The sequence below is a fragment of the Perissodus microlepis genome, chromosome 5 (genome assembly GCF_051167445.1).
Source record: "Perissodus microlepis isolate ML-2025 ecotype Zambia chromosome 5, ASM5116744v1, whole genome shotgun sequence".
NCBI classification, from domain to species: domain Eukaryota; kingdom Metazoa; phylum Chordata; class Actinopteri; order Cichliformes; family Cichlidae; genus Perissodus; species Perissodus microlepis.
Window position 1 is genome coordinate 17,159,625 of NC_140465.1, and position 15,034 is coordinate 17,174,658.

A 15,034-nucleotide genomic window follows, 5' to 3' on the forward strand; every position below is an offset into this window, starting at 1 on the left:
TTTAAGTACCGCCCATCTAACAACTGTGGTAAACTATTGGGCTACGCCAAATATCCCCGAGCATTCATTGGATTAGAGCCCGTCAATCACATTAACACTCCAGAGCCCGCCCTTTTGTCGTTTCCCATTTCCGTTTGTGTTTCTGTTGGTTTGTCGTAGTAGAAACTGTCAGAAACTTGCAAATATATGAATTAAAATACAATATAAATGCAGGAATAAAAAGGTAGACGGGTTTTAATAATTTCAAAATTAAGATGTGATTAAAGTGCTATTATGAGTGATCACTTTCCTTTTATGATTTTTGTCTGCTAATAAAAAACAGTTCCCCCTTAACGTGTTGTCCCTGGGATAGAATACACTGACACTAGGGAAGACTTTCAACAGTTTGCTCGAAAGTTATGTCAGATTTATTACTAAACCACACGCTGTAAGCCACAAAGTATTCGTATATTTTGTTGCTTGAGGTGTTGTGGCTTTTTCTAAATAAGCGCAGTCTGAGGGCCATAAACTAGCTCCGCTTTTTGTCTGTTTTTGGATCCGAGTTAATCGTCTCTCCCAGAGTAGAGAAATATACGCGCTCCAGGTAAGAGTTCAACAACATGTCCAAATCTTCTGACACCCGCACGAAAACGTTAAATTTCAACGTCGGCGTGCTCGGACATGTCGACAGCGGGAAGACGTCGCTCGCCAGGGCGCTGAGCAGCACCGCGTCCACTGCCGCCTTCGACAAGAACCCGCAGTCCCGCGAGAGAGGCATCACTCTGGACCTCGGCTTCTCCTCCTTCACTGTGGATCTTCCCGATCACCTGCGGGACAGCGTGGGGAAGCAGCCATATGACAGCCTCCAGTTTACCCTGGTGGATTGTCCGGGGCACGCTTCTCTCATTCGAACTATCATTGGAGGTGAGCTCTGATGTAGGAGGATCACGATTTCCCATTTTAAATACAGGATTATCAAAAGAAATGACAACAACGATTTTATCGCGATATTTACAGAAAATGTAAATATGCAGTCACTTAAATCTACTTTGTGTGTGTATGTGACTGCATGCTGTCTTCTTGGGCAATAAAATAACTTGCAGGAATCTGGGTACAAAAAGTTTGGATGTGAGACCACAGACATAAAATACCTTCATAAACCTCAATTTCACATAATTTCCTTATTGATGCATGCTCAATCATCCAGGTAAGTAAATCCCCAAAAGTTGATCCTGTTCATCTGGGCGTAGCGTTTTCAGAAGGAGAAACATTTCGTCACTCATCCAAGTGAGGCATTTTTTAAAAAACACCACGTCTCAGTGGCTGCACCTTGGTCCACCCCAAGGATCGGTCCCCTGACACAAACAGAGTAATATAGTGTACGCTGTTAAGTGCCAGGAGGATTGGCAGGATTTATACATCGGGGAAACCAAACAACCTCTGGCTAAGCGGATGGCACAACACAGAAGAGCCACCTCGTCAGGCCAGGACTCAGCAGTCTATTCACACCTACAGGCCAGTGGACACTCTTTCAGTGATGAGGATTTACACATCCTGGACAGGGAGGAATGCTGGTTTGAGCGTTTAGTCAAGGAGCCCCTTTACGTGAAAAGGAAAGACCATCTCTGAATCGAGGAGGGGGCCTAAGGGTACATCTCTGCCATCTTACAATGCTGTAATTGTAGCCATTCCCCAACTCCCTGTAAATGGTACTCATGGTCATTGATCAATGGGCTTTGATCAGTGGTTGTTGTCATGAGAATTTGCATATTAATGATCAAGGAACTGACCTCCCATTCCATTGTTCCCTCAATGGTGCTAGTTTCAATCATTATGCAAATGTACTATTTATAAGATTGGGGAAACCTGCAGTCAGCTGAGACTGAAGAATTCACTTGGATGAGTGATGAAATGTTTCTCCCACTGAAAACGCTACGTACAGATGAACAGAAAAGGCATTTATGCAGGAAAAACATTCAGAATTCACAAATTCTACTACACATATTTGACTGACTATGACTGACTCACTGGGAAATAGCCCTTGAAACAGAGTGGACTACAGGCAGTCACAACATCACCCAAGTTTATATATAACCATCAAATGAAAATTGGAAAAACTAAGTGCTGGAACATCATAAGATTTAGTGCTGATCAGTCACGAATGAACTAGTTTGTACAAAACAAGTTTTAACAGTATGTCCATAAAAACATTAAAACATGTCTGGGATGCCTTCAGTAGCACAAATACTGACAGTGTTTGGTGTAAGGGTGTACATTATCAGACTAGTATGTTTGTATCAATCACAACAGATCATTCTTTCAGATCTTTGTGAGGGCTGCAGTCAACAGGCCTTATTAGGATAGTAACTACATCCTCGCTACATTTGAGCTTCAATTTATTGTCCAGCAGAGGGCGCCCTCTCTTTTTCAGCAGGCCTCAGTGGGTCTGTGTGTGTGTGTTTTTTTTTTTTTTCAAAGCTTGTTTGAAAGTATGTTGAGTTTAAAGGTTGGAAGTATTTGGAGAAACAACTTTATGATTTGCAGACGTTCAGAACAAAAAGTCCTGTTTTCTTATTTGCTGAACAATAAAAGGTTGTTTTAGAAGCCCATTAAACACTAAATGCATTTGCGTTGTGTGACCAGCACTGTAAAAGAAAAAAAAATGCAAGAGCCATTTAGGTGGCACATGCTGTAGATTATGGCGGAGGAAAATTGTGTGTGGATTGGGGTCTATATTAAACTTCCCTTGTAGTCCCAAGTGGGGCGAGCACAGGAAAGAGATGGAGCCAAACAGAGGGAGAGAAAAGAGGGGAGCACAGGAAAGAGAGATTGCCAAAATCAGGAAAAGAAAGGGGGAAAGGAAAGACAACCAAGTGAGCTGCGGCTCCAGTTTCAACCCTCTAGCCTTTTATTCTCTCTTTGCCTCTGTGCACCCCCTCCCTTTATTTCTCCTCTTTTTCTCCTGTTATTTTTGGGTGTCCGTGTCCATTCCTGTTTGCATTGCTGTTGTCGGCTACATAGCCTCTAAGCATTTGCATCTTTTTATAGAGCAGGAAAGCTGAAATGCCTTTAACACAAAGCACTGCATTGTTCCCCTTCAGCTCACTACTTTTCTTTGACCTCTGTGACATCTGCCTCCTCTAGGTGCCCAAATCATCGACCTGATGATGCTGGTGGTGGATGTGGTGAAAGGGGTGCAGACTCAGACTGCAGAGTGTCTGCTGATAGGGGAGCTCACCTGCCCTCGCATGGTTGTTGTCCTGAATAAGATTGACCTACTGCCACCCAACAAGAGACAAAGTGCCATTGAGAAAATGACCAAGAGACTCCACAAAACACTGGAAAGCACCAGGTCTGCAATTATATCTAAAATGATAATTGGGTTACACAGCTGCATAATGTAGAGCCACACATTAGTGGGGTTACGGGGATCCCAAGCACTTGCAGTAATCACAGGACTAACCCTCATGTCAGCTCCCTCATTTATTACACTTCATATCTCTCCCTCTGTGTCCAGAGTTAGTCTGCTCAGCCTGCTTATATTTCAGTGATGCTTTAAAGAAAACAACCCCCCCCAAAAAACTAAAACATTGAAGCATGACTTGATTCCACCTTGTTGTTTTTCTGTCGGACAGATTTAAGGATTGTCCTGTGATTGCCGTAGCAGCAAAGCCAGGGGGTCCCGAGGCTCCTGACACAGAGGAGCCACAGGGAGTGCCACAGTTAATAGAGGTAAAAGAGACTGGTTCCACTCTGTTGTTACTAGTTAGTCAATAATAAATGAGTGATCAGTAATTTACTATGATTACTTAATTGATGTGCTTAAAAATGAGTTGGTCACAGCAAGTATTTCTTTAATCACACATTCTCAAAGTACCAAATTCAGTGAGTTAACATGCGTGAAACATTTTTAGTTATTATTTAGAATGTGTCTGCTGAGTTTGGCGATTTATGTTGATAGGTTTTTGTTTTGTGCTGATTCATTCATTCAGTCAAGTGAGTGGAAAAGTAATACAATACAATATAACTTTATTTATAGAGCACATTTAAAAACCAAAACTTCACATAAAAAAACAGAAAATAAGACAAAAATATTATAAAAATTAAATATTATTGAATATTATAGGACCATAACAAAGTACCAAGTATGCTAACAGGTCAGTGTCACTAATACACAGGAATAGCATAAAATGCATATCAAGTAAAACATGTTAAAAGCACAAAGCCAGAAAAGATATGTATAAAATGTAAGAGTAAATTTTACCTTTTATACATGGGAAGTAAAGCTTCCTATGTCTCATTGAGCACAGTATATCATGAACTGTAGGGTTGAGTATCACATACTTGTGGGCCACATTAAGTGTCACCACTGGCTCACGGGATGTACATGAAAATTAAATAATCCACAAGGAGCCATAGCTAAAGAAATTCTAACTAATGTAAATAAATGCTGTCAACACTTGTCTGTAGTTCTGCCATGAGATAAAAATGTGATGATAATGTTTTAGGCTATTCTTTTTTTTATGCGTATCTAAATTATAAATAGTTTTGAAGCCATTATTGTTAGCATTTTTTTATTTTCCTCATTGTTTCGAAGAGACAAACGTATGCAATAAGAGCGACATTTGACATCTGGAAAAGAAGCTCAGTGCTCTCTGGTGGTCAAACTGTAATGGAAACATTACTTCAGGCACATCTGGAACGTGGAGTTTCTTTACTGCTCGCTGATTTCGATAAACAATTGGTTGATTTTACTGGTCAAACTCAGTCAAGTGTTCAATAAAGCCGAATAAAACGTAACCTAAGGATGGTACTCTGGAGAGTTTATGTACATTTTCCTGGAGTGTGAAAAACTGCTGAGTCGGATCAACTCTGTCAACATAAGAGGCCGAGCTTCAAAAACAGGATTAATGAAGACAAGATATGGATCTCATTAATGCTTGTATGTGTCCAAAACCATAGAAGGTGACCTTCAGATATTTTTTCAAATCGATTATAGTCTCTTTTTTGTATTTTATTTTGAATATGTGCTTTCTCCTTCTAGCTTTTGAAGAAACAGACATACCTACCGAAGAGAGACCCTGGAGGTGACCTCCTAATGGCTGTGGACCATTGTTTCTCTATCCGTGGTCAAGGAACAGTCATGACTGGGACCATCCTGCAGGGGTCACTGGCCATTAATGACACTGTAGAAATCCCGGTGCTAAAGGTGTGTTCCAAAAAAATGGGCACGAATTTGGAATTTCTGATATGTACAAGCACGAAACATTCCCGAGCAGTGGAAAAGCATTCGAAGGAACCACAGAGTTTCGGAAGTTCAGAAGTTGAGTTGGCTGTGGGCAGAAAAAGGGACGGCTTGCCGGCTGGGATCAGAGGATGTGTCAGTTTAGTACGAGGGAAGGATGAGGGGACTGGGGGTGGACTGGGAGCACAGGAGTTGGGTAATTTAGACCAGATGCAAACTATGAGCATGTCTCAGTGGTCTTGTGTGCAGTCATCATGGTCACCTCTTGGAGGCAGCATATAGCTAAATTGATAGCCTCTTGTTAAGGAGCCTCGATCCAGCTTACGGGTGATTTTGTCTGTGTGATAGGGAACAAACACAACCATGAAATTCTCAGTGTCAAGCTAGGGATTGAGAGTGTGGTGTGACATATACGTATACATAGATGCTCATCTGGACACCTTTAAATCATCCATGTGTTCACCTGTTTTTGGAGATGCGTATTTGGTGTAACAAAACAAAGCTTGGCATCTTTTTGTTTACATGTGTGCATGTTTTATTGATAAAATGCCGTTAAAGGGCGTTTTTGTGTGTTTTAAATATCAGAGTACAGGAGATAATGATAACTATTATAACTGATGTTTCGTTTCTTTTTAATCTCTACATGTATTCTGGGTTTGTTTTTCAAATTTTACCTCTAAAATGAAAACATTGATAAAAATAAAAATGTTAAGGGGAATATAAAACATTATTCTCTTTCAAAAGGAACCTATAGGAAGTTAAATTCTAAGCTGTAAACTTTACTATAGAGCCCTAGTATGCTTTCTCCTTCTCAGTTTTGCAGTTGTAGCTTTGTATCTGTTACATCTCAGTCTGTTATTACGTTTACATGAGGAAACTTTATTGTTTGTATTTAAATGTGTTTTGAGCTGTGTTATTTATTTCTCTATGCTCTCTGACATCAGGTGACCAAGAAGATAAAGTCGGTGCAGATGTTTCGGAAGCCCGTGTCTGGGGCCATGCAGGGGGATCGGGTGGGTGTGTGCGTAACACAGTTTGACCCTAAACTGTTGGAGCGTGGTGTGGTGTGCACCCCTGAATCCCTGCGCACGCTCTTTGCAGCTGTCATCTCTGTAAGGAAGATAGGCTACTTCAAGGGCTCTTTGTCCACCCGTGCCAAGTTCCACATCACAGTGGGTCACGAGACAGTCATGGCAAAGGTGACCTTCTTTGGCCTGCCACCTGCGGGTGCCTCAGAGCCCCCTCCAGACTCTAAACCGCCTCCATCAGAGCCCTGCTCACTGGAAACCCCGTTCACCTTTGACAGGGAGTACTTCTACCAGGATGAATATGTAACTGGTCAGGGAGAGGGGAGTTTGGGGCCTGACCCAGAGCAGTGGGCTCTATTGGAGTTTGAGCGGCCAGTCACGTGCCCTTCGCTCTGTCTAGTAATTGGCTCAAAGCTAGATACAGACATCCACGCCAATGCATGCCGGCTGGCTTTCCAGGGCCGTCTGCTGCAGGGGTTTGAAGATAAAAACTACGCTGAGACCGATCTACCTCGTCTGCGCATTTACAAAACCAAGCACAAGGAGGGACAGGTGGAGAGGGTGAGTGCACGCTCAGCAGTTTGTCTCTCATTTAAAATGATCAGTGTTGTGACCTTTCAGCCTTCTTTGGAGTCCGCTCCTTGCATCTCTGCCTGCTCTGTCACCTTGCGCTCCTTTTGCGTGCTCTGAATCTTTGGATGTTTCTCATTGCTGGTGGCACTGGAGCGTGTCTCTCAGACAGAGCCCCTATTGTATATTCATAAACAGACACGTACACACAAACAAGCATGCATATGCAGCTCTGGTGAGCAATATTTGAGGCATGGGATGGGTATGCATGCCTTAGCATGTGCTGTGACAGAGGTGTGCGTGGGTGGCCGCCTGACGCCACTAGTCCTGTCTAGCTGTCAGAGGCTGGCGCTGTTTGGACACACCTGAGTGGCACACGAATATCTACATCCACTGTGAACTAGCCTAACTCTCCCTTCTGTCTGCCTGAGCATCTTTCGCTCTCATTCTCTTCCTCTCTGTCACATACTCTCGCCACCTTTATTTTCATATTTGTGTGATTGCTTTTTCATTGTGTCCTGAATCCCGAGCCGCTCTCTCTGTGGTTTTCATCAACCATCTAACTGACTTAACTTGGATTTGTCATTTTTTCAGAAACTTAACAAGTTATATTTAAATTTTTGTCCACACTAAGTGTGATGTTGATAATAGCTGTTGTCATTCTGTGTGTTACATTCTGTGTGTGCAGCTTCTCTGCATGTTTCCCTCATAGAAAGGCAGATTCAGGTCAGGGTTCAAGTGTGTGAATTAGTTTCCTGCTTTAGCACCTCAGGCTGTTGACAGCTCCACTCGCTAACTCAGGAGCAGAACAGCATGTGCACGAGGTCAGATGGTGGTCGTGTGACGTTAACGTTGTCACTCGTGTGTCTCCCAGAATGCAGCAGTTATGCTTCAAACTTAAAGAATGTCCTTTTGGTAAAAGAACACATTAGTGGCATTGTTGAGATATGACGAACTCGAACAGCCACAATTCAGACGGTCTGTCAAACGACGTATACAGCAACTGTATTTTTTTTTTATCAGCTCATCAGTCACGCTTGCGATACATCAGGGTCAAATGTTCAAGAATGAATGAGGGTTAAGCAGAAGAGAAAGGAAGAGCTGGTGATGAGGGCGAGCTGGAGACAGAGCAGTGCCCTCACGTTATCAGATTAGCAGCGGGTTATATTGACTTAGTGATGGATGATAATCGAGAAATAAAAACAAATATGCCATTAAGTGCACAACCATGGAAAAGAGAGTGCGAGACAGCCAGGCCGCGGGACTCGAAGAATGCAGCTGGACGGTGCAATTGATGAGGATGTGGGACAGATCAGCTCTTTGTGACGGCAGGATGAAGTCACCACAAGATGAGCAATAAATGAATTATTAGATCATACGCTGCCTTGCACACTGTTTGCATCATTGTTGCTCTCTTGTGCCCAGGTAACCGATGATTACACTGTGATTGGCCGCAGCCTGTTCAAGAAGGAGACCAATCTCCAGCTCTTTGTGGGGTTAAAGGTCACCTTGTTCACAGGAGAAACTGGTGTCATTGAGGGTGGGTTTGGCCAGAGCGGGAAGTTCAAGATTCGCATACAAGGTAAGGATTTAGTGGAACAACTACCCTGATGTTTTCTGCTGCACATAACAGTCTCTTCCCCTTCATCAGTGCTCACATCAGGAGCAAATTCTCTGTCTTTCCTTGAATTTTTGGGGCTCACCGGACAGTTTTCAGGATGTGGTAAAAGTGGTAGGCGTGACATCCCGAGCCACATTCCCAGGATTCCTCTGGGGATTGCACGTGTTCCGGGGGAAGCCTGATCAGTGTTTATTTTACCTTCTGTTGCTCAAAACCCACGACTCCACACCAGGAGGGAAGAGAAAACAAAAATATCTAGAAAGAGAGCCTCACCTACATCCTTTTTGCTGCCTTACTCCTGCATAATCAAAAGTCTTACATATACTGTCACGCACATCTTCAGGCAGGAACATAACATGAGACATTCAGGGGTATAAGACAGAGAAGTCATGATGGGTTATGATCTGTTTGAGCAGTTGTACTCCTAACCCTCAAGTGAATCCATCATATTTTGTATAAGAATACTTTTTTAATGGCTTTACATACAGATTCTTACCAACATAATTAAGTGAGGTGGTCTCCTTGGCAAAGCCAAATTCTGTGAGCTTGAGCGGGGCACCGGGTCTCTTTCAGGAATACAGTAAGTTCTCTGGCTGCTGGGAGTATTCAGGAATCTAACAAAAAGATATGATTACAACATTAGTAACTAAATCACCCTCAGTTGAAAGAAAAATCAAGTAAATTTCTTATGAATACGTATGATAAGCCAATGACAAATCGCATGTAGCTTGATATCTTTGTGGGCGATGTTGATTGCGTGTAGAAATTGGATAGCCTCACCTGTGCTCTTCATGATGTTAGTAGCCTCTGAAGTGGTGAGACTGTCTGGTCTTAAAACAGATAATAAATGATTGGACTGAAAATTTAAATTTGCCAGTTTGTTAATCAGTTAAAGTAAATCATTGCGATAAAAATTGCCAGTAAAAACCTATTAGGAATCTAGTAGGACCAGCCAGAGTCTACGAAAGGCACAGAAGGTAGGTTGCTATGGTTGCTTTTACGCTCTTTTAGTATAACTAAAAGAGCGATTAGCAGTTGATCATTTTAAACAGGTCTAAACAGATCGTTAATGTGTTCAACAGCAAAGATGGAGGATGACAAACTTGAAGTCTCTTAATGCCCCCTTTATGGTTCAGAAACTTAACATCAGCATGCGGCATGTACAGACATACGTATGTAAAGTAATGAATCCTGGTTTTCAAAATTTTTAATGCACTGAGGAGTTTCAGCATCCCAGTTCTACTAAATCTTTTTTCAGCTTTAGACGGGATGTATTGTCCTAATATTCTCAAAAGCAACAATTTTCCTTGATCAACCAGATTTCCTCAACCAGCTCTGGTTGTTCTGGTTGCTCAGTTGTCAAACTGCACGTACTTCTGGATATCTCTGAATCTCACATGGTACACCACAAAATATTAAAGAGCAATGTTTAGAAGCTGAAAAATATAGTAAAGTCAAAGCTTATAATGTTAAAAAAACCGCATATATTTCAAGGGCCATAAATAGAAACATGTGCCTTATCTAACTTCCTGTAGGAAAAAAACCCTGAAAAGTTGAAGATGTAGATTCCAACAAATTCATGATGGGAAACATTTTATTTTTAAATGTTATAAGCTTATAACAGGAGGAAAAGATGAATATGTAGTTTGGAGGTTAAAGCAGGTTGTATATGCTGGAAGTCCGAAGTAGTCTCTTTCTCACTCAGTGTAAAAAAACAAAACAAAACAAAGTATTGAAATGCTTTTACTCTAATACACAAGTTAACTTGTAAATATTATGAGCTCTCCTGTGGCCAGCACAGGTCTGTTTCTAATGTGTGTGCCTGCTTTTACACAGACTTCACCCACAGATTATTTCCTGTTCAAATCAGCTGTTCATACCTGCATTATTTATAGAGCTGCAACTAATGATTATTTTTATCATTCAGCTGAGCATATAGTCTAAGATAATATTCCTATAATTGTGTGTTATGTTAGAAATAGGTAAGAGGCTTATCCACAGATTTCTTGTACAGATTAGAAGTAGTAGTGACCGGAGTATTACTGATTGTTACTACTTTTCTAAATATACTGACACAAAACTGTCAGTATATTTGCCACTGCACATGTTCTCCAAGCATGTGTACTTTTCCACTGAAAAGACCAAAAAAAGGGCGTAATACATTAGGTTGCTGTTGTTGTATTGATTCAGTCACTTCGTATCTCCACAGAAAACAAAGTGATCTTCACACCAAAGACAGTTTTTATCCGTATTTTATGCCTTTTGGTTATTAACTTTGAACCACATCTGACAAATATTTTTTAAGTAAAAATCCTCATGCTTTGAGAGACGCTTTAAGTTTGTGTAGTACCTGTAAAGTTGAATTTTGCTGTGTGTGGAAAATGCCAAGACATTGGCAGCATTTGTGGGCAGAAAACAAAATAGCAATCCTCATGTGTCACTTGAACTCAAGTGATAGGGTGTGGGAGGGCGTGTTTTGTGGTGGCGAACGGGGCATTTTCAGCTGATCAAAGATAACGAGAAGAAATTTCTGGCTGCGCTGCAACCATAACAACCCTCACGCTGGCATAACGATAACAAGAAGAATGCTGGCGCCGCTGTACGTGAGGTCAGACAGCCAGCGTGTAAAGCAGTGAACTGAGACCATTTCTTACCTTCCGTGTGCAAGGCAGCAAGCAAACACGCATTCAGTTTGTTCCCTCGAAAAGACATACAGACAGACGACAAGATATGATAGAGAAGGACTTGCATTGCACGCCTAACTGGCATCGAATAATAAACTGAGCATTCGCATGGGTTGGTATGGCTTAGAATAAGGCCAATATGAGAGGAAAGTGATGACTGAGAAGCTAACAGATAGATGCGACACAACGTGGAACTGTGTAGATTATAACTAGGAGCAACTGCGACCTGCTTTTCTACATACTGTCGTCAGTTACATCAGGAGCACGAAGGCATCAGTTGTTTTTGAGGTCAGCACATTGTTACAACATCAACTGCACACATAACTGAAAAGATCCATATCATGTATCACATATGCCATCACAACTACTGTTCATACTGTCGGACAGTATACAGTAACGATCTTAACGTTTTCTGTGTTTCCATCAATACAGTTTTTAATACAGTTTGAGTTGACCTTGATGTTGATGTTTTTCTTCAGAGGGTCTTCGACCAGAAACCAAGCAGCTGTTTTCCTCCGCCTCTAAGAAGAAAGGGAAGAGTGGGAGCAAAGGTGGAACTGCAAATGAAGAGGAGCCCAGAACAGATTTTCAGCCTGTTAGCATTCACTTGCATTTCAAGCGATATGTCTTTGATCCCCATAAAAAGATGGTTCAGTCTTGACCTCTGCTGCGCACACTTATAGACAGACACCATTGGTGACAGAGAGTAAGATAGAGAAGTTGTTTGAGAAGTCTTGGCACAAAGAGAGGTGACTGCCAGGCTGTGTTAACTCTCATTGCCTTTCTTTTTTTCTGGAGATGGAGACAGTCTGCTGAAATGCAATGATTGTGGGACGCTAAACGCATGCAAAGCAGTGATTGTTTTATCTCAGTTTAACGAGCTGGATCTAATCCTGTTTGCTCCATCAGAAGGGTGAAAGCTGCTCAACAGATCTCAATGCGTTTGATTTATCTTTGAAAGAAATCAAAGCTTTTGTTCTTCTTTATTGATAAAAACAGAATTGATTCAATCATTCTGACTAGAAACTAACTTTTGTCTTTGTTGTGTATGTGTGTGTGTTTAGTTTTTTTTATTTTAAATTTCATCTGAGAACTTGTTGGCATAAAGACTTTAGCACTGTAGAAATACTAAACTCATGTTCACTCAGGTCTTCTTTGCTCAGTGACTGGGTTTGGCTGCATCTTTAACTAATCAGTGATCATTGGCAGTTTGTATGATATTTGATTTCTGTTCAATATTGATGATCTTAGAGAATTAAAACAAAACTCCTGTTAAGACTGGTTTTTTTTTCGGGAGGGGGGGAGTATTTATGCATAAAGTAGTACACTGGGGGTTCAATACGAGCCCTACTGTACTGTTTATATACTGATAATGCTCCAGCAGAGTGTAAGTTACAGAAATGACATTAGTTTTGCTAAATTTATAGTCAATAAAATATATAATGCACACTATATATTGTCAAATAATAATGCAAGCAATCAGAATTGCTGTTTGAGTTGAAAAGAAGGAAGTCTTGTGCATTCTGACTCTGCAGACACAAGAAGAAAAATGGTTTGCACATGATTTAGTCTCCCTTCTTTAAACCCTAAAAAAAGGGACATCAGTGTTGCTGCTAATCAGCAGTTATCGAGAAGTTGCTGTTCAGCCACGGTCACGTCTCTGTGCCTGAGTATGTGTGTATGTACGTGTCCATCCTGTCAGTGTTATTGGGCGGGGCTGTGAGAATGCAGGATGCTCGATATGTAGCGGATGATGTCAGCAAACTGTTCCTGTGAACAGCGACTCTATCTCAGCAGGAATCTGTGGAAATTGGAGAGAGGGGGGGTAAGGAGGGAGGAGGAGCAGCAGGAGCAAGAGGGGACACTGGAAGGATTGTTCCTCTGAGTGACAGTCCTTTTAGTCTTATCTCCTCTCGTTCCTCTTATAGAAAACCAGACAGAAAAAAAAATCTGTCGCTTTTTACTCCTGGTCTCTCCAATTTCTCTTTCTTGCTCCACCTCCCCCTCTTTCATTCTGGTTTTTATAGAACCCCCCTCCCCTTTTTCTCTATTACTGGCTTCGTTATGAGGCTGTCATGGAAATTTGCTTTTTGGATCCTAAATATTTCTCCAGTGTTACAATTAAAACGGCATACCATGACAGCGCACATATTTGCGTCATTGCCCAAATTTAAGATCTTAAACGTAACAAAACAATAGTGTGCATGTTTGGTTTGTTTCCATATGTCATAATCTCCATTACTATAAGAATGTCCTTAAACAACAAAAGCATTAAAATCAAAACATGGTGGATAAAAGATAATAGATCGTGATTACCTTGATAAAGATCTTGTGTTTCATTAATACAGATGTGATAGCGAGCACACTGAACCCCCCCCCCCCCCCTTTTTTTAAACATGCATGCTAATCCTGTTGTGCATGGATGAGACAGAGGGGTTACACTTATTCCTGCAACATTGTGGCCTACATGTCCTCATATTCTTGACTCTCTTTTCCCACACATCCTGTAATGTGCTCTCTTTAACCCCGCCCCCCCCCCCTTTTCTGTTTTCCTCCAAAGAGATGAAATACAGCAATGACCATTTTCCCTTCAACACCCCTTTCCTTTTTACTGGTGACCTCCAGGTCAGACAGGAGTCGAGGGTCAACGTCTGAGCGTATGATTGTTTATAGATGGAAAACATTCGCTGATGAGCGCTGATAACAAGCTGGGTAGGAGAAAGAAAAGAAGGAAGAGTCGATTATTGGCAAAGCAGAGGAGGAGGGCCGCAGAGAAGCATTTCAAGACAAGAGGAGCTTGAAAAGACTAATTAGCAACTATTTGATTGGTAAACGGCTGTATCATCAATTAACAATCCAGGGAGGCTAGGGTAAATTACTAATTCTTCTGCATTGTTTTATATCTTATTTTCCTTGCAAGCAATTCCAGATATTCTTTGTGTTTGTTTTTTTTACATTTGTATTTTATTTTTTTATTTTTACCATACAAATGAGCCTAAAATAGCTTTTTAAAGAATCTTTGCCATCAGACAGCTGCACCGTACTAATGAGACACAGACAGATAGAATCACCCTCGGCCTCATCACTCCTCTGAACCGTCACATGCAAATATAATTAGCTATGATTAAAATGAGCGGCGTTTAATTAATACCTCAGCGGCCTCTTTCAGTCGACTTTTCCATTTCCTGCGCCGCTTATCTCGGATCCTCCCATCAGCTGTGTAAGTCTTTCTAGGTGTTTTGTTCTTGACACGTGCTTTTGTAAAATATGGATGTGATCAGAGAAGCACATTAGACCTCTATAAAGTCACAAGGTTTATTTCACTTCCAAAACAGTTTGAAGCACATCTGCAGTAACCAGATGAGCACAATGTGAAAATGCAATTCCAAGTCATTTTTAAAATGTTTCTGACTTCAACAATGCCAAAGTCAGAACCACAAATATGCACATCTGACTATCTGACTTTATTTGATGTTCATGTACTCTTGCACAAGTATTAATTTAACATGACTGAAATTCACTTAAATTACCAAAATGGTTGTGGCCACTTAATCTCACTTAATCTTTAGTTGTGGTTATGGAGGGTCTTCAATTTATGGGCAAAAGAGATATTTAAATGATGCAAACTGTGGAAATATAATAATGGCTTATTTATTTATTTACTTTTAGCACATGTGATATATTGAATGCTATTTCAATAAATAAAAAGTAAAAATGTAAGGGTTAGAAGCCAGAAACAGTAAGTGCTAGGATTTGGGATACTCTGCAAAAAAGAACTTTTGGGATGTGTCCACTTAGAAAAGGAACATTTTTTATTTGTCGGAAAAAATTCCAGAACTCAAAAAACAACAAAACAAACATAAAACTAAAACTAATTCAGATAAATTATATACAATATAATGATAAT

General features: G+C 40.9%; 1 protein-coding gene across 1 annotated transcript; it reads left to right on the top strand.

The window, feature by feature from the left end:
• The first annotated feature begins 326 nt into the window (after window positions 1-326).
• On the top strand, window positions 327-12,403 carry eefsec (eukaryotic elongation factor, selenocysteine-tRNA-specific). Its single transcript, XM_084928361.1, has 7 exons — window positions 327-903; window positions 3,124-3,331; window positions 3,615-3,711; window positions 5,024-5,188; window positions 6,169-6,813; window positions 8,248-8,404; window positions 11,607-12,403. Exons 1-7 carry the CDS (start codon window positions 600-602, stop codon window positions 11,786-11,788), a joined length of 1,758 nt encoding a protein of 585 aa, XP_084784487.1. The 5' UTR covers window positions 327-599; the 3' UTR covers window positions 11,789-12,403.
• Window positions 12,404-15,034: the final 2,631 nt, after the last annotated feature.